A 21,191-nucleotide genomic window follows, 5' to 3' on the forward strand; every position below is an offset into this window, starting at 1 on the left:
GACAAACTGGGTTTCATTGTGTAAAGAGAATCACTCATTATTATTTTGCTTGTTTCTTTCTGATCAAGTTTTAAAAACAATTTAACAGCCAAACATACACCCACTATTGAGAAAATTATATTTTAAACTTGCCACAGAAATAGACTTGAAAATATATCAAATGTTTTCCATCTGAAAATAACATAACAGTATTATCATCAGGCATTTCTTATTGGCACAACAACAATAGTGCACCTATAATGTAAATCTACAGATGCATCTCTGTAGGTGACTATACTGAACTCGTCTTTACACACGTATAAGATTAACGTGAACATCTCTCTCTGTCTACTCATATCACATTTTATCACATCCTACAACTCTTTATCACAAAATTTAAAACACTATCCCCTTAATTCCTTATACCAATTTGTGTAGCTACCTAGTTGCCTCCAGGATTATCTTTCAAAACATCACCACTTGAGCTGTATAGCTGAATCCCTCTGCACATTTCATGGTCAGAAAACTTCTGAATCAGGTAGCTATAGGGAACATTAAATGACTCACAATGGCTTCTGAAGTACTGGGACAAGACAGCTTAGTTTAGGAGAGGAAATGGCAATAGTCCAAACAAACTAGCACTTGTTTTCCCAGCCCAGCATGGAATTAGTTTCTGCCTCCCGCAAGGAAGCCCGAAGTGCCATCTGGTAGCAAGACACAATTTGTGTTGCAAATGCACTGCTCAGGACCACTGCAGAATCAGCCAGCAGGCAGAGACCCCAAAGAACCATTTACTCTATTCTCCAGCAGGGTCAATGCTGTTTATGTCTGTCCTGATAACTATCTATCATGTGTGAAAATTCCCCAAACAAAAACCTATTCCAGTGCTTCACTATCCTCACTACAGCCTACCTTTCTCTGGAGAGTAGAAGATTCTCTCCTCTATACAGTAAGTAACCTTTATGGACTTGGAAACTTACTATGTTTCCAGTCAATCTCCTTTTTTATTTTTTTTTCCTAAGGAATTCAGTGCACTCAATGTTTTCTTGAACAATAGGTTTTTGAGACTTCAGACAAGTCTTGTTGATCCTGTTCTTGCATTGTGGCAAGCCAGGTGAGGGCAATCATTACATTCAGCACCCATAATGTAGCAGGACAAAGAATTCTCCCCCAGATCACAACTATGGAATCATGCAAATGCTGTAAATTTAACAGCAACACAGTCAGGAGCAATAAATGGCAAGATGTTGTACCATCTAATTTGCTATAGCAAACAACGAACATGATCTAGGAAGAGATGGGAATGTTCTTCCTCATGTGAATACAAGGTTTTGGAGTACACAGAATCCCTGTCTTGAGCATCTTTTTTTTTTTTTTTTTTCCTTCTCGCATCCACAGTGATTAAAAGTTAAAGGCTCTCATTTATGCAAGACAATGAGTTTCTAAGTAAGAAAATAAAGCTAAAATAAAACTGTAATATATATATTTTAAGTATGGAGTGAGACATTTCTAATAATAACTTATATTTTCATATCAGCCTTCTCTGTCCTTCCTCAGCAGGAAATGCATATTGAGACAATTAAGCAATATGCAATTAGTTACCAAGTGTTTAAAGCTTCTTACTCACCCACTGGAGACATTTCTGGGACACTGGCAACGTAAGGCCCATCCAGGAATTTTGGCTCATTATCATTAATGTCCTGCACTTTGACGATGAACTCTGATTCAGGCTCTAGTGGTTTCTTGGTGTCAACATCCACAGCCTGAGCCCGGAGTGTGTAGAAAGGTTTTTCTTCTCGATCTAGGCTCCTTATGGCATGAATGTCTCCTGTGGTCTCATCAATGGTAAAAACAGTGCCGGCACCATCTCCTGAAAGGGTATATTTAACAGTGCCCACTCCCTTGTCCAAGTCAGAATGTAGCTTGAGAATAAAAAGAGAAAAGGTAGGAAAGGAACATTAATGGCTTTCTCTAGGCTGGAAAGCAATTATTATTTTTATATTTTTTTTCTCTGATGTAAAATAAAAGGCGTTGGAGGAATCACTTTCCTAAGACCTTAACTGCCTCTAAGTGCACACAAAAATGTGGGTAGAATGTTAATTAATGTTTTTATTTCCACCTGGTATTTTGGACAGAGAGCATTTCAAAATTCTACCTGTTTTCTCCCATGAACACTGCTCACTACTAACACTGCAATGAAGCAGGGCTTCAATTCATTAGAAACTGAAATTAAAGACCAAATAATGGAAAAACACACAATAGCCACATCAAACAAATGTGAGATGACATGAGAGGGTGTCAAAAACCTTCATAGGCATTTGCCTTTCACAGAAGTAGAAGAGAATCAGCTAATTTTCATTTCACACATAAGAGCTTGTTGAAATCCTAAACTCAAACTCAAAGTCAAACGTGGTTTAAAAAGGACAATATACTCCTCCTCAATCATAGTTTATGCTAAACAGAAGTTAAAAATACTGCTTCCTTTCCACAAATATTTGGTAATTTGTTTCTGTCTTAAGGCACTCAGAGGACAGTGTGAAGCTAGGCATTCTCCTCCTCATTGGAAAAATATAGAAAAAAAAATCAGTTCTAATTCAATCATTTCCACCTTCAATACCAATAAAAATATTTTCCAGCCTATTTGAATGTTAAATCTCTATTCCTTCTTTTAGAAAATACTTGTGTTCAAGTTATTGGAGATTTTTATCCTTTTAATCATTCTCTACTATAATGTAGCATTTAACACTATTTAAATGTAGGAATTTTTGAAACAGAAATACAGTCTGATGAACTTCTTTCTCATATGCCTTTATCTGTTTCATGCTCATCCTTTAAATACAACTAGAAGTTCTGAATATATATTCAAGGTTACATCACCAATGCTGAAACAGCTTTTAAAATACTTTCCTGCTTGTCCCATCTAATGAGGACTAAAGAGATCTGCTATAATGGACGCAGGTTGGAATGGAGTTTTCAAGAGTGAATTCCCTTAAGCAGTATAGTAAAGAGATTATGGATATAAGCTTTATTTACATGATGTACTGCCCAAGGTGAAACACAATAGAGGAAACATGGGACATGAAATTAGATTATGTAGAAAATGAATTACTGAGAAACTAAATGGTTTTGGTAATGGGGCAAGAAGCTAAGCTACAGAGAAAGAGGTAAAGGCAATTATTAACATTTATAGCTACTGCCTTGAAATTGAAAATAGGTCCTTGTGACTGTGGAGGAGGTCATGGTTTGTGGGACAGAGTGAACATGAACATAGTCTCTTCTTTGTCTACTTTTTCATCTCATCATTCCTGCTCAGCGAATATACTGGATTCTGATCTTTCATCTGGTTGCCCCCTACACAGGTTTTCAAATTATCTTTTGAGTCAGAAGTAAAGCATTTTGCTTCTTGAGCACTGGTTCACTGTGGAAAAATTCAAAGGAAGTTAATTCTTTTCCTCCTGGGGGGTTAAATATTCCTTCCTTGTGAAATGAAAAGATAATGCAGCCTGAGATAATTAACATCTATTTCTTCCTCATCATTTTAATTTAAGTGGCTCACAAGCATCCTGCTGTTCCATTATACCTTGCTCAGTTAAAATTTGGTATTTTCCTTCTATTATCAGACACACACATAGTGAAACAAAATAATAAATCAAAAATATGCTGAGAAAGATCAAAGAAATATGTAATTTTATAAAGAGAATCTCACCATTTTTTTATTTGTGTCACTGTATTAAAAAAAAAAAAAAGTCTGGGCTTTATTGCGAAGTCCACCTTGTTCCATACTCCTGGAAGTAGGAATATCACAGAGCAAAAGAACGTATCTAAGCAGGGACTTGTCAATAGGGAAGCATGCCAAGAATATTGTCTCTACTCCCATCTCCTCTCATCAGACTTGGCACTAAAGCTGAGATGGTTGAGTGTCTTTCTGATTGCCAGCTGAAGGGTTTACATTCAACTAGTAACAAATCAGGCTGCATTGCGTGTGTTATCTGAATGCTTGGATTATACTACAGAGAAATAATTCTAGCCGTTTCCCCTAGTTGGGGAAAAAAGTAAAAAATATAAAATGAAAAAAGCAAAACAAGGACTCCTAAGAGAGAGGAAGAAGGAAATAAGAAGAGAAGCACAAGTGTATCTTTTTCAAATGTACTGGAGTAAAAAAACTGTAATTGGCAGCATTAGCAATTCTACAGTTATAGATGCGTTTACTATGCTTACGTCAGAAACATCACTCAGCTGGTATAACCTAGGAACCATTTCATTGATTTAACCAGAATTGTATTGTTTTGCATTAGCTGGAATCTGTCACATTGTGTTTATTTCATCAAACCATGCTAATCTACTCACTTTGTTATAAGCTCCTCAGATGCCATTGCTGGACAATGGACAAATGCATACTTATTTGTAATCCACATTGAGATATGCAATTCAACATTCCAAAGTGTCTAATTAGTGTAGTTAAATTGCTGATTGCTTTAATTTAAATTGAACTAAATTCTCCAGCAATAAAAAGGCATGCAATATTGACATTCAGATGAAAGGACAGACAGAGAAGAACTAGCATTGGTTGGACTTGCACAGCACTAGAAAGTAGTCTTGACTTTGAATGCTTTAAACTTTCAAGAAAACAGTTTAGGCTAGAGAATAAGTGCCTGCTAGTGTGTCTTGGATTTATGTGCTACAAGCTGCTCTGGAAGAAAAGGTACTTTTTTTGTGTGTTGAAAATCAGACAGAAGATTTGCAAGAGACTACTTTTTCTGACACTGTGTGCAGCAGTAGTTTTGTTCTGGTATCCCATTTTTCCTTGTTGCTTGTACTTTTTCATACTGCTTGTATTTTCTAATTCCTACTCTTTGCTATTCAAGTAAAACTGCAGGACAAGAGAACAAGTGCTCAAATCTTATCTGTGCCCCCCTCACCCCCCCCCCCATTTACTTTTCAGAATTACTTGAATTTACTGTAACATTGTGGTACAAATGATTGTATTTTTTTTTTCTGTAAATCCCAGACATTAAAAATGCCACAAAGGTTTGAAAATGCAAAGGATTCATTTCTAGCATTGCTCATATCTGTTCTGTTATATTCTCTACCTAAGTAACACAGAGACAATTTTTAGTGTCAGATCTTTGGGCAAATCTGCCCCAAGTGTAAAATTTATGATTTATTGAGGCAAACTGTTAATGCAGAAAATCATGGATATTTTTCTGCGATGGCAGAAAAAGATACATGATCTATAATTCTTGCTAATGTGTGCAAACAGTAACACATGTGGCAAAGGAATGACTGATAAAAAAAATCAAGTATGAATAATAAGATGGAGAATATTGTGAAAAACATTGTGTAAATCTTCAGGCAGTTATGTCTAATTCCCAGAAAGTGGTATGGTTATTTGTATTTTAGCAATAAATGTTATGGCAGGCCATAGCACTTCCTCTCCTTCCTTACTTCCACTTTTAAAAACAAAACCCATTTATTTGATTTGGTAAACTCTTACAAGTGTTTACAAGGTACCTCTGGAATTAATTCTGCAGGAAGTCAAATTCTTCTAAAATTCTTAGAAAAAAAAAAGAGGTAGGATTTAAAAAAAAAATCTCAAAATATTTTATTAGGATATTTTCAAAATCAAACCGTTGAAGACATTAAAGAAAGCAGAAGAAAAAACAACAACACAACAACCAACCAACCCAACCAAATATTTAAATTGTAAAATATTCTAGACTTAAAAATAAATAACTACTATACAGGATCTATAAGAACGAAGGCTATGGCATTCACTTGAAATTGCTGTGATATTAATTTGACAGCAATACGGATATTTAAAAGTTGTTTCACAAATGGTCTCATTCACTTTCTGAATTTCTACTCTGTAAACAACCAATAAAATAAAATAAAATAAAAGGTAGAGAATGAAAAGAGGAGGAAATAAAGTTTTAAAAGTCGAGAAATGTTGAACATCCCCGAATTGATATATTCACATGGTGATATACTCTGAGATTCTAAGTTTTATTCCATTGCCAATTTCACAGGCTTACAAAAATCATTCTTCACTTTATTTATTGCTAGTAGATCAATTTAAATGCTATATTGCATTCCATAGCTGGACTACAAAACATTGTTGAATGTTCCATGATATTCACAATTGTACTAGTGAAAAATCCTATACCTATACAGTATTTTTCATTATGCAGCATGTTTTAGGACCTTATTCCATTATTTACTTTGCCTGTATCTACTTCTAAGTATTTCCATTTGCTCTGTAGCTCTGTAACTACCAGGTCTTCCCCTCTCTTTATTGTATAACATGTTCAATGAAAGCTATTCAAGAAGTAAACAAACAAACAAACAAACAAAAAAAACAGTCTCAGCCTCTGTATTGCCTAAGACTGCAAACAAGGAATGACAGCCTGAACTGAGAAAAGGAAAAACCATCACTGATGTATGGAAAAAGCAGATTCAAGCAGAGATACTATGGCAATACCTTACTGCAAAAGTCTGTGTGGTGAAACAGGGATGGCCTCTACAGGAAGCAAGGGTGTAAACAAGCCTAGAGGAACCTTTGATACCAACCACCTAAGAAGATTCTATTTCAAACATTCTTCTTTTCAGAGACGCTTATTTATAAAGATACTTAATATACTTATATAACACGTATTTTCTATGGCTAAGCATTCTATGATCCACACAGACTGCATAGTTTCATTTAAAAACTGATCATTAGATTCTCACGTATGGCTTTTATACAAATGCAATTTTTAGTTCCCACTAAAAAAAAAATTTCCCAAGATACAAGGTGGTGGGGTCATAAACTTTAATTCAGGAAATCAACTAACGAAAACAACAACAATGCAATTGCTGCTAATCAAATCAAATATTTTTTCTTTCCTCCTGTCTCCACCACATGCACACACAGACACACCTTCCAGAGAACATTTAGAGACAAGGCAAAATCTGCTCATGAAATACTCCATGTAAGTGTTTCTTGATACAAAATTTTGGATGACTAAAGGCACCTTCTGAATACTCAGTTAACGTGCATTAATCAGGCAAGATCGCAGACTAAAGCTCATGTCAAGAGGAGTTAGGACACTACTACCAAATAGGTATATGGAAAGAAATAGCAACTAAAATGATGGGGTTAAAGAAAGATGAATAAAAAAAGGAAAATAATAATGGTTTATAAAAGTCATTTGGAAAAGATGGTTTTATTTCCTTATAAGAATGAATACTATCTTCAATAAGAAGGGTATCTCTGTACTAGTTTTGTATAGGACTTTTAGAAGAGATGCCCACTCATGAATAGGCTTCCTTAGTCCTATGACAATATAAACCAATAATTAAATACTTCAATTAAAGGATATATATACATACATAATAAACCAAAACTATATATATATATGTATTATATAAACATATATAAATAAAATAAATATAATATATATAAATTATTATATATAAATATATATATACATATATATATATATTTGAGCTAGCAAGCTATACATAGCTTCTTTTCCTGTTTGCAAAGTATCTATTGCCAAGAATTGGCATTCTTTTCTTTCTAACTTTTTTATAGAAATGACAATAAACAGCATAGTTCTACATTTGGAAGTACCTTCAGTATACTGTTCAATTTAGATTAGAATACTTTTTTGCTCAAGAAGAAATAAATAAGAAGGTTTTCTTTTTTTTTTTTTTTTCCTTAATGATTTGTTTGGCAAATAAAGCTGAGTTTTATTTAAATTAAATCACTGATTATCCAATTAAATAAAAACATTATCTCCGTCTGTCACAGGGATTTAGTTTAAACATACTAAGTCAGACCAGACTTTTCCAATAATGAGAGTGGTTGCCAGTTTGTAATATTGATGGCAAATAAGTCATTAGTGAGGAATAAAAACAGTACCTGACCTGGTCAGTTCAATGAATCCTCATCAGAGCATAACTGACTTGAAGGGCTATGTATTTTTATTTTTCTATTCTCCTCCAGAAGAATATTTTTGTTGCATTACCCTGAATTAAAAAATAACACTTGCAAAAGCACATTCCAAAATAATTATTTTTTTCTTTCCAAACAAATTCCTAAATAACTGCACATAGACAGGAAAAAAAAATTAAAAAAAAGTTGCTAAATGTAAAAATAAACTTCCACTAGTAGAATATTAAAAGAATAAGAATCTATCAACAATATTTCCTTATAACTTGATTATACAAGTAATTATACAGGTGAGTTACAAGTTTCATATATTTTTGATGAATTCTAATTTTTGCATTATCACTTCAGCCAGAGTTGATGCACACGGAAATATTGTGTCCTGATCTCTCTTAAACTTTAGAAGTTTAGTAGTATTTATTTAATAGTATTTTCTAAAGTATGTGAAAATACTTTTTGAACTATTCAGTACTGCCAGACTGATCAGTAGGTGTTCTTTTACAAAGTCTATTAAGAGCAGCATTGTACATTATTCTCTGTGCAGGTACAATTCATAAGCAAGAGTTGCCACTCTCTTTTAAACTTCAGTTTCTGAGACTTCACTTGGACCAGTACAGACTGCTAATAGAGACACAGTATACACTAGAGTAAAAGATTTTTTTGTTTGTTTGGTTTTTGCTTTGTATTCCTGCCAGAATCACTTCACTTATTCACTTAATTATGTAAACTAACTCAACAGAATATTATTTCATGAATTAGACGTCTTCAGTAGAGATCTTGTCATAAGAACTGTGTTAGGTATCAGATACAACATTTTTTTCTAAATTTTTAGCAACTGTTCTCATCAGAAATTTCCATATTGTCACATCTGCCTTGTGAATTTCAGACTGCCAGCTTTTGGGTGCAGGTACAGTTATGTTGAGATGGGGACCCAGAGGCTTTCTGCAGCACTCTGCTGTGGTGCTCACCCACTTTTGCTCCTGCTTGGGAATGTGGGATATTTTTCAAAGCCCTGCTGTTCTGCTGAACATGGGAACAGCTGATGAGACCACAAATCCATTGAAGCCTCTAGATATTACCACAGTACAGTAGCCACACAATCACAGCTTCAAATAACAGATTCCAGTATTGGCCATTAGACAGTAACAAAAGGCAACACTTGCAGAAATATAACAAATTTCAATTTCTCATTTCTCAAATGCATTTTTATACATCTTGCTGAAGTAATATCAGCTACAATGAAGTATGTAGCTAGTGGTGGCAGCTCAGTGGAAAATGCTTTCTCCATTTCATTACATTTTTATAATTTCAGAATTTTTTTAAATAACAGAAAAAGAGAAGGGGATTGTTTCTGAAACCCTGAGGTCAAAAGACCTCAACACATCAGGTTGGAAAGGCAAGGCTGTGCCATGTACCCCCATGTACAGATGTGGCTTTTTCCTTACTTTTTACTATCATGTGCTTAAATTTCATGGTAAACTATCTTCTGGTTCAAAGGAATCTGTGCAAGACACTGCTTTTCATAAATGAATGCATTTCAGCTGGCACCAGTGGAGCTGGTTTGATTTTATACCTGTGAAAGCGCTGGTGCCTCCTCTGTACCAGTGCCTGGCTGGAATCCTGGTGGCTATGTGGGAGAATAATGTTGATGGCTGAAACTGAGAAATGAGAAAAGGGAAGCTGCCATAACCAAGGGACTGAGGAAAAATCATCACAGCTTTAAGCAGCACATACTAGTATTCCTTTACAAGGCAATACTTTTTAATTCTGAAAACTGAATGAAAGAAAGAAAATATTACAATAAAATTCCACATTCTTGCTATTTAATTGTACAATATCTGCAAAACACCCAATGGTGTTGCTGTAATTAATTTATTAAAACAGCAAATACAAAGGTGTGGTGCTCTTTTTAGGTAGAATATATGATTGTAGCCTTTCCCTTTTGAAATACAAATCACTGTAAGAATAGCAAGATCGGCATCTCTCTGGATGCCACATACTGACCAGAATATACTATTTTGCATTATGTTCCCTGCTGTATCCCTTCCATAACATATATAAAAGATCAGTGCAGGAAAATATGAATTATGCTGTAAGAATAAATATAATAAAAAAGATCCTAGTGACTTATGACAACAGTATATAAAACATGCTACATCTGTAATATAATTTCTAAGACACCTATTAGCAGAGAGTTTATAATTTCTATGGACTGCCTGATTGTATTTATCAGGACTGTTTCTGTGAAGATCTCCAGATAACTGCTGCTGAAGTTAAGAACAAAGAGGAATGTTCTATTGCAAAGCGCCACTGAAATTAAGCTGTTGGCAAGGTTAGATATTTTTGGTGTAAAATAAGGTGTTTGTTCTTGCGAAGTGAAATGACAAGATCTATTTTCTTTCAAGGTTGTGTGAAGGTAATCCATGTTCTGTAGAATTGTACTATATGATGTCTTAAGCTACAGGGTATGAAATAATATGGTTTATTTTCCTTATTTCTTATATGTTAACTACCTAGGCTTTACACTGAAAATACCATTAGCCACAGGGGACACATGCTTGAATACCAAATCCAACATGATCGATCTATGAGATTTCTCATATCATCTAATAATGGGTCATGGCATTATGGACAATGTTTTTCTTGAGATTTAATTTCCTATGGAAGCTATAGCTACTGCTGCTCAATTCCAGGGCCATTTTTTCCCTCACAGGAACTGCCCTACTGATGCCAGTGGAAATACCTTTGTGTAGGCTGTAGGATTAGCTATGGATATGTCACAGGGAAGATAGTGTGTCATGTGCCACTCTGCTTCTGAAGTGACAGACAGGACAACATCTGCCTGTGGATAGCCACCACCACAAAGAGGTGGGCTGGGAACAACACCCGCTGCAGGAGGGGATCACGGCTCTGAGCACCCTCCAGCTCCTTCCTGAGGTAGCGTTCACTTCTCTGCCCCAAATGGCTGGAGGCAACTCAATTCCTTTGAACTTCCCTCCATCATAATGTCCCATCTAGGTAAAGCAGTTGAATAGCTGGCCTTTGTTAGCTTGGCTCTTCTGAAATTAATTGCGAAAAACAAATTTCCTCCTGGAATTGCTCTTTTGAGAAGGCAGTGACCTGTACGAGGGACAGTGAGGAGGAGCTGGGGAGTAATATTCACTTCCATACCACAACTGGACCTTGGAGGAGAAATCTGTCTTCAACCAAGTACCCATAAACACTTATAACCATAGTAGTCATGAAGCCAATTATCTCCTACTGTTAAGCAGTCTCCAAAACAGAAAACTGAGGTTACAGGTTAGCTGACTTACATAGCCATGGCTGTTCCAAAGATATTGTGCTCCTGGCCATGCACAAAGAGAATCTCTAACCTGCCTCTCGTCTCCCTGACTCAGCAAAATGTCCAGAGGCCGCTCCTCCTGAAAGTCAAAGGCATAATTTAGTGCCCAGAAGCACATCATCCATAAGACTCCCTGAATTCGGTTTACCCTACTTTAGGCAGCCACAGTTTTATGACATGCAGACACGGAGACATGGAAGGATACAGATCACCCTATAGACTCCTGTTGCACTACCCAGTGGTCCACCTATCCTGAAATCTCTCTTGTGTGCATACCCAAAAGATAATAATAATAATTAATAAGAATCACTGATGAAAAATACACAAACTGCAAGTGTCCTCAACAGAAGCTCTGTCATCAATCAAAAATAAATGGTTCCTGTAGTTTGAAAACAAAAAGAAAGACTAGAGCTGTAGGGTCTCTTCCTTGTCAGATAAAGACATTCTTGGAAACATATGCCAAAAGAGTATCAGTTTAAGTCCATTGCATTTGGAGAGGTCAAAGATTCTAAACCGATTATACAAGCTTATGCTTAATTTGACATTGATTGGAACTTTAAGTAGCAAATAAATCTTCTGCTGTTTCATTTTTTATTTATTTCAGTATGCTCTTCAGTTCCAAGCTGATCATGGGTGGGGGGAGGTCTCAAGCAAAGGCCTATTAAATTCTGTTGGTGCTGATTAAGCTTTTTTCTTTTTGATCTTAAAACATTTTTTGATTTCTTTTTTTTTTTTCTTCACTGACTATATTGCAAATGAATATAAAAACTCTCTTCCTCATGTATTTAAATTTAATGCTATGTTAAATAAAAAAAAAGCGTTCTGTAAATTACACTTGTTGTAACGCACTGTCAGTTAAGGTGTCTCTTTTTGTTTGATAATGACACTTTAGAGCAGGTAGGGAATGACAGAGTAAAAAGAATCTGCCTTAGCCTGTCTATCACTGTGACAAGGCACACTATCATAAGCTATGTGACCACTTCTTTTTTCTGAATAGGAAAAAAAAAATCATCTTAGATTTTATAATAGAGGTAAAAATATACATATATTAGAGGGCTAATTTTCAGACATCTAAAAGCATAGAATTTTATGAGTGGAACAGAATGTCTTCTGAATTTTTAATCTCCTTGTCTTAATTTACCTTGGCCCAAAAAATGCAGACAAGCAAACACACTATAACATCAAATAAAGTGCAAAGTAATCTAGCAGTCATGAATCAATAATGCTTAATGTGTATGAGATACAGCAATGGACGGTACAGCAGAGAAGCTGTAAGACTTCTCTGTACCCAGTGCACAGATGTCTCAATTCTAAGAATGCAAATCAAGTTCTACCTGCAAAATTTCCTCAGAAAAAAATAAAAAAATAAAAAACTCTATTAATGAAATCACATTTTCACACAGTAACTGTTGAATCTCCTTAGGTTTCAGAAGCATAAGAGAAAGTTGTGTTGTACTTTTTCAACATGTTCTTTTATGTTGCTGAAACATTCAAAATGGTTTCAGGTAGAATGTTATTTGGGCATGAAACTGTATCATGGTGTGCATTTGCTACAGTGCTTGAATCAAACTTCCTGCAACTCTGAGGTCTAGGTATAATTCAAATAACGGTCCAATAAACACCTAATCTACTTTTTTTTTTTTTTTTTTTTTGAACTACGGGCTGAAGCTGGTTTCTAGTCTAATCAACTTGCATTCTTTGTCTCTGGGACCAATAAAAAATCTAGTAAATACAGTATTGGAAGAGATTAGTGAAAAGCAGAGTAGCAATTTATGAAATTTTGTGGACCTGAATGTAGTAAGTATGTTCAACAAAGATAAAAAGAGAATGAAATTAATGAAGAGATGCTACAGAAAGAGGAACAGAAACACATTTTTGAAGTAGCTGATTTGATGTAGTGATTCTGGAGGAAGGAATGAAAGTGCTTAAGAAGTACGTGTTTTGCTGGCCTATGTGCACATCATCTCCTGCACCATGGTGTCAGCACTTCAGCCTCACACCATTTCCTATGCAGAACAATGACTAAAATCAGTGGTGGAAGTAGAGGTGTTCCAGAAGAGGGAGAAGGCCTCCTTGGGAAAAAAAAAAAAAAAAAAAGTATTAACTTCAAGCTTCCTTAGAATCAGAAAAAATTTATGGCTATAGCTGTCAGATATATGAGTTTTATTTCCAGTTTTGGAGTACTAGAAATAATAAGAATGGGGTCAAATCTGCTATTCTTTACCTAACTATACTTTTAGGATAAAATTTAGGCCTCCAAGAACCAGTCATTTCAATAGACGTATAGGAGGTGGTATTGATGATATTAAAGCATAGTAAGTTAGAGAGTATAATAAATAGTATATTACATCAGTATATTACAGATAAGTGACATACCGCATAGTTTGCATTTTCATCTAGCTTGACTTAACTAAAAAATTGTTTGGAGGTTTTGCAAACAAGAAAATTTCTCTTAGTAGAGTATTTTCATTAATCAATCTCTGGATTGGATAAAAGTAGGTTCTTAAGGCATAGGTAAAGTATCAGACAGAATTTGTTCTTCAAGCTTGGATTATTTAAAACAAGCAGTGTTTATACAGCTCTATGCAGAATCAATCAAACCACAGAAACCCTGTATGTGTCATAAGCTACTGGTACATTTGTATTTCACATATCATTAACTGCACTGCGTAAGAATATTGTAATATTGCTATGCCTTCTTTTTAATAAAAAATTCACACCTCTGTACCAATAAGCAAAATAAAAATATCTTCTTCAGCTCAAGCCTAAATCATTTCTGCTCAAATGGAGCAGTTTAATCATAAATCTGAACATTGACTGTTTCTACTGGATTGTCCCATTGCAATTAGATAAAATGTGTTGCGTTTACAAGTGGTTGTCTTCTAGATATAGCATTTACTTGCAAGATTTACTCTTTTTTTAATGGATAAAGAAAAATGTTCATAAGAATCAATCAGTGGAGTATACAGTCCAGTATTCTGAACTAAAGAAATTAAAGAGCTGTGTAGTTTAGAACAGAAATGATTGCATGGCTGTGGTAACATATCAGTTATCTGTAACTGTGGCCCTACTTATGTTTTATACTGATGAGATGAAACAATAGCCACCTCTGCTGCTGCTGTGTGGGGAAGGAGGTGAAGCACACACAGAGTCATCTTACCCCAGAGAGAGAGGGCAACGAGATTATTGCTACAGAGACTTTGAAGAGGGAAAAAGGAGGCAGCAGGTTAGAGGAGCTGTGTCTGGGTGGGTTTCTATTCCATCTCTTTTCTGACAGAGCTGCTCAGTGAAATAACAGAGGTGTTAATTTGTTTCTAATCCTTCCGCACATGGTTCTCACAGAAGTCCTGGGGAAAATAATTTACAAGAGCAAAATCTCTCCAGGCTCCAGGGAAACCTAAATGTGTCTATAAAGGTTAAATCTGGGCCTTGAGGAAGTCAATGGCAAAACTCCCATTGTCTCCAATATAATTCAATAACAATTAGGCCTTGTGAGTACTAGCAGAGTACTCTCCCACACAGTACTAGCAGGGTACTCTCCTGCAGAGTGAGAGTAAACATTTCTTTCATTTCAATTCACACACTTAGGTAAGTTTTCTTTCCACTTTTAAGTTTTAACAAAGCAAAGATGTCAAAATGTAAACAAGAAGAGTCTTTTCTTGCATGGAAATCATTCACCACATACATATGTATGTATATATATACGATTTTCCAGAACCTCAAATAATACTCTTTGATTACTTCAAGATTGAAGAGGTGGGCTAAACTCAACCAAATAATGCTTTTTGCAGTTTTAAAAATAAGCCTTCAATTAGACAAATTACTGTGAAATCCTTCTACTGGTGCAGGCATTACTTATGTGACAGGGGTTTTATCTATTTATTAATGTTCACAGAAGTAAGGCTCCTTTCACTGATAAATGTTGCAGCTATTGACAGCTAAATTCACCTGGATTCACAGTAGCTGATGATTATAATCAAGGAAGTAATTTTCAAAAAAGGAAGCATTTTTTAGCAATTTCCCTAAAACGTATTCTTTTGGCATGACAGATAATTTGCACATGCCCTTTTTGAATGTAAGAACAGACTTGGATTTTAAATAATAATAAATTTATTGGCTGTAGACCTTCTAGGCATCAAACATCATCTATTTCCTTTGCAGTCTGCCTGTATGTTTTCATGGATTTGCAACATAATTGTCAAGTTCATCATCTTATGACACTTGCTCCAAATTTAGAAACCAGGATTGAGAAACATGTTTGTCCCTCTCTAAAAAGACAGTGTAAACACTTATGACTAATGATAAAGATGACATTTCTATTTTATTATGACAAAAAATATTTTCATTCACTGAGTAACACAGAATCTCTGCTGTGAATAAGTCACTTTAAGAAACATAATCCAGCGAAAGTCGATGAATTTTAACTATATATGAAAGGCATACCTATGGAAACTACAAGTTCATTAATAAGATCACAGAACAATGCTATCTATCCAGAATTAGATCAGTTAATCCTAAACTAATTAGCATCTGTTTGTTAATGAAGCTCTTATTCTAGCAATATTTGCACCATAAATTGAACTGGATTTAACAATAAAGGATAATGTAGTCTAATTTACATAGGACAATAAGTCAATTACTTCAAGAATCCAATTCATTCAGGAACATAACGTACGAACAGAGTGCTTTTGCTTAAACCAAATCAAAGAATGAACAGGTAATTACACTTACTGACTAATGAATTTGCCAAAAATGAGCAAGCCAGAAAACAGGAGTTATTTTTGTTAATAATCTTTTTAAAGAGAGTACTTTACTTTAGATATAAAAACTACTGAATCTGTGGAAAGATAGTGTTTCTAATTCTAGAAAAATAATAATTATTATTAAAATACTTATTTTCAGTGTAAAATGAGTTGTTACAAAATCTCATTTCTTTCAAGGATATCTGAAGGTGATTTATCTTCCACAGACATGTATTGCATAGATTCAGTGCAGTGAAAACTGCCTTATGAGAGTGGTCTCACTATGCAGATATTGCGTTATGCAAACAGAGCACTAGGACAAGGTATATTTTGCAGTCTCACTCAGAAGACAAGTTCTACTTTCTGGACAATGATCAGAGCACGTGAATATAAGAACACAGCATGTGAATATATGAACATAGCATATACAGCCTCTGCAAACACAGTGTGCAAGCCACCTGTGGGAAGACATGCAAGGCTGTGCTCTGTAGTGTTGCACTTTATTTATGTATACGGGATAACAAGTAACTGCCAAAACCCATATCCACAGCAGGGCATGTCTATTTGTACCAGCCACCTGCCCCATAGAGCTTGTTCCATTAAAAGAACAATGGGGAGTTTGACTCAATAAGAACAGGAAAAGAAAAAGGCTTTGTGCAGAGCTTCCCATTCCTACTCTCACCTTCCACACTTGCACAGGGAAACATCTATCCTTGTTGAGCTGCTAAGAGATCCAATTTAGAGCTACATCTTTTACTCTAAAACTAGGTCTTTTGAGAGACTGGCTTAGGGGTATGAAAAGAATAAGGCATTCACTTATAGTGGACCTTTTTAAGCTTTCAGAATAGATTCATCCCTCGCTGGCATCCAGCTGGCCTTGTTTTGAGTGCTGCAAAATATGCTTGAAAAATCATCCAGAACAGACAAAGGAAAATATTTAAGCAAAAATGAGGTTTTGATTTACTATATGTGTGCCTTAAAAGTGCATGTTTTTCATTTTAATGATATATTTACACAAAGCATGAATTGGTGTTGTGGGATGCTAAACACCTGTCACAGAATGAAATTTCTTGCAATGAAATCATGAATAAAATGTTTCCCAGCACACTTACAATCTTTTCAGGATGATTTTTTTTTTAAGAATTCAATTGAATACTAAATTTGCTATAAATATATATATATATTTTAAAAAGAACAGAAACAGTGACACACCCCTGCTAAAGATTTTGAAATTCATAAATGCATCAAGATTTCTTTGCTAATTTGTTCATTAACTTAATGACCCACTTAGACTGATCTTAGCCATCATAATTAATAAGGCATTATGACGCCAATCTCCCATAAGATAAAAATAAGATTAGTTTGTTTTAACCAATACTTCGACGTATTGAGGTTTTCATTACTGGAACAGCTGGTACTTGGAGAAACGGTAATTTACCTTCTTTTAAATTTGATACACCAGCTGCAGCTAGTAGTGGTATAGCCCTTCTGACTTCCTGTAGCGTCTATTTTGTAGTCAGCTGTGCTAATACTATGGACCTCAGGTGAAAATGTTGGGGCTGGTGTGACTCGATTATTAACAGCCCTGTGGATCTGACCATGGAATATGGCATTCCTTGGGATTTTTCTTTCTTAGAAAAAACTCTGACCTGGTAAAGCAGAGATAGTAAACTAAAGATAAATGTTGATCAGCAGATGAGTATGTGTTCTAGACAGGCGGGACTGTACAAAGCACAAATAAGAAAAAGATGCATGCCTATCTACAGACAGGTTACAAAGATGCAGTTACCCATCTCAGCTGGAGGATACTTCCCCCTGTCACTGCAATGCAATGCTCTAACACACACCCCTCCTCAGCACAACCACACAGACACACCAGAACCACTGAGGGAAGGTTGTAAGGTACTGCCAGATGACTTCCCAAAAGTGCAAATAAACCTTTGTACTCCCAGCATTACTAACTAAGTTTTGTGGACTGACACTTCTGCTACAGCTACCTTTCTCCCGCAGGAGAAGGAAACGTGCTATGCCACACCAGGGCAGCAGATACCAGCCCTTTCTCTACTTGGTCCATGAGAACTCCTACATTCCCTTGCTGAGCAGTACTGCCTGCTGTGAAAAGAACAAAAAGTACTTTCCCTGTGAACAAGCAAAGCAATAATCTAGTCACGGCAACAGCAAATTAGCAACACATATCAGCACTGTGGGGTGTATATAGGATTTGAGTAGCAACTCAATGCCTGTCCTGGAGGTATTACGGACTTTGAAACTGGAAAGTTAATGATACGCCGATTCTACAAAACTGTGTTCGTAGAAGAGCTGCAGATGATAACTCTACATTAATTTACTCAGGGCATTATCATACCTACTTACAGGAAAGGAAACCCAGACAAAGAAATAAAAGGGTAGAAAGTAACTCAATAGTATAATTTGTAAACAGCATTCAGTCAATGTAGTGACTTTAATGGCAACACTCTATCTTTTAGCTGTCTTGCAGCACAACAGCAGCTGTAGATGAGCATTACATTTGTTTATCATTTAAGCCACAGAACCTCAAACACAGATCATGGAAGTGAATCAGAATCATCTCACTTTATAAACCGGGAACACCTAAGAAATGATCGATCCCAGTAACTCCAGCTGATGCTGAAGAAGAGCAGCTGATGATCTCGACAGAAAACACCACTAAAGCAAAGCTGACCTCCCTCCATATGAAACTGTGTCAGTTCAATGAAGGTTTAAGGATGAAAACACTAAAGGTCAAGACATAGGAATCAGAGCACATATGAGAAGAAAATCTGGATTATTTATCAGTGCAAAAGTAAATAATCAAATGAAGCTCCCCCAGCTGCTGGTTTTAAACACAAGCATACACCCACTTGTTTTCCATATGCCCATTTTAGAGTCATTCTTTTCTTGGTGAGACAGGGAGGATTTAAAAAAAAATTAAACATGTAAATCATATACATTACTAATGGATGTTGCAAAACAGCTAGCAAATGTTTCCAAAAGAAAGGGCAAATGAATTTTACATAGCCAAGTATTTAAAAAAAATATGCATTTTATGAGAATCTTAAAGGAAAAAAACAGATGGAATTTCAGGCGGCATTCTACATACAAGATTTATCTATAACAGATAGTGAATAATGTATACACCCTTTCTCATCTCTTTCATATATAAAATGTTTTGAAATATTCATTTTTTTTTAGTTTAGACAAAATTATAGTGAATATTTTCATGATCATGTATTCAGGAGAAAGTACTGGCCTTTACAGGAATAAATACACTGTTAAGAGTTTAAACCAATATTTAGAAAATTACTTCTTGTTCACTCCTTTAACCCTTCTTTCATACCAAAATTTTTTTCTTGAATAATTCATTCTTGAGTTACAATTTTCTCAATTTCTTTCCTCTTTAAAAAATTTTAACTGGATAGTAAAAAATCTATTTAAATAGACCATATTTCATAAACCAAATGCATTAACAAATAATTTTTAATTTATATCACGATTCTTTTAACTTTACATTGCCTTTCAATGTAAATGTCATGCCTTCAAGATATTTCATGCCTTGCCTTATCAATCACTTAGGAAAGGATCACCTCAAAATCTGTTAATGGAAATGGAAATCTCTCAGTGACTTCAACCGAAATTCAATTTGTCATCATTTTGTTTGTTCTTTATAATTTATTTTCTTTTTCACACTGGAGAAAGTGATGGCTGAATGTGTTTCAATGAAGACACAGTTAAAAACAACAACAAAAAAGTTGTATGGGAGAATGCAACTTTTATTCAGGCATTATTTTGTAATTGTAATGCTCCCGTAGGCCTCACATTTTTTTTTTGTGCGTATACATATATACACAGTGATACGCTACACTCTATGAACATAATTTGGAGGTTATTTGTTTAAAAGATGATTTAGAACACAGCAGGACATACGCATGTGCATGCAATTGAAATTTTTGCTCAGACACTTCTCTCTTTTGCTTCCACTCCTTGGTAGCTCATTTCTTCTATTTCTATAGTCTCTCTGCCCTGCTTTTGTGCTAACTATGTAAAGACTTATTTTCTAGTACCTAGACTTTTCAATGGTTGTAGACTATGAGAGGTATGCATAACAAGCATAAGAATGTGGCATATTTATGCCATGTAAGTAGTATAAATATAAATCTTGATATAAGTATCACAAAGAGCTACTCCAAAAGTGAGATCATCTTCTCATACTTCACACTACCATTATGCATAATTTCTTCCTTGCTTTTGGACACCTGACTGCATAAATCACTTCTGCTCTTCCTATAAGGACTGGAAAAATTAATTAAAGTTTAGGGAAAGAAGGCTGAATAAACATGGCGGCACTCACTTAGTCTTGGGTAGTTTCTCCATATCTTGTATTGATTAGCTTGGGGACACGAGTTAAATCTATGTTACCAAGTAAATTGAATCTGTAAGAGTGGATCTGTAGAATGCACCAGCTGATGCTGAGGAACCAGCGCCCACACAAAATGTATCTCAAAGATTTTTGCTTCACACAAGATCTTGTCTGGTTGGATGGACTAAGTGGCAATTCATGTAGTTCATCCTCAGCTTATTTTTATCCAGAAGTTACCTAGTTTGTACCAAGATGTGTCTTAATTTGAACAAAAGTGCAGTAAGTCTGAATGATCAAGAGATTTGTTTCAAAGGTTTACTTTAGATTGGAGCGAAAATGCTCATGGAAATTCACCAGCCATCAGCTAATGCACAAATGCCAGAATTCTGGAACATATTCAGGGCTTCAGTAGGTAAGAAAGATAATATTCATCTTTTTATTTTGAGACACTCAATAGTATTTTTTTTAAAGAAAGGTCCTATTTATTTTTGGACACAGATCAAAACGAAAGCGGGCTTTAGTTTATGTTTGTATTGTAAACTAAGAAAATTCTCTGTGTAGAGATTTACAACTCTTCCCATCTGGTTATAAAATTAGTGTTGGCATAACATGAAGTAACGTGGAATTTAATATGAAAAAATGAAATTTTACTTTTAAACCCCTGACTCTGAAGATCATTTTTCTGAAAAGCGTTAACATTAATAAAGTCAAAATGTGTAGGATATTAGCAACATTTAGACAAATGCCATTGTTATCTTTCTTTGTAGACAGTCTTAGGCCCTTGTTCAGCCTGTCCTTTAGTTTATAACACCCCTGAATATT

At 35.1% G+C, this 21,191-nt stretch overlaps 1 protein-coding gene across 2 annotated transcripts in view; it reads right to left on the reverse strand.

Moving 5' to 3' along the window:
* Window positions 1-21,191, reverse strand: part of CDH12 (cadherin 12) — a 157,251-nt gene that overhangs the window by 121,773 nt on the left and 14,287 nt on the right. For both annotated transcript variants that reach the window (XM_035561663.1, XM_035561662.1), the window contains exon 2: window positions 1,607-1,901. In XM_035561663.1, coding sequence (XP_035417556.1) covers window positions 1,607-1,901 — 295 coding nt within the window. The remainder of the gene's footprint in view (window positions 1-1,606; window positions 1,902-21,191) is intronic.

This window comes from Cygnus atratus, chromosome 2 (assembly GCF_013377495.2).
Source record: "Cygnus atratus isolate AKBS03 ecotype Queensland, Australia chromosome 2, CAtr_DNAZoo_HiC_assembly, whole genome shotgun sequence".
Classification (NCBI taxonomy): Eukaryota; Metazoa; Chordata; class Aves; order Anseriformes; family Anatidae; genus Cygnus; species Cygnus atratus.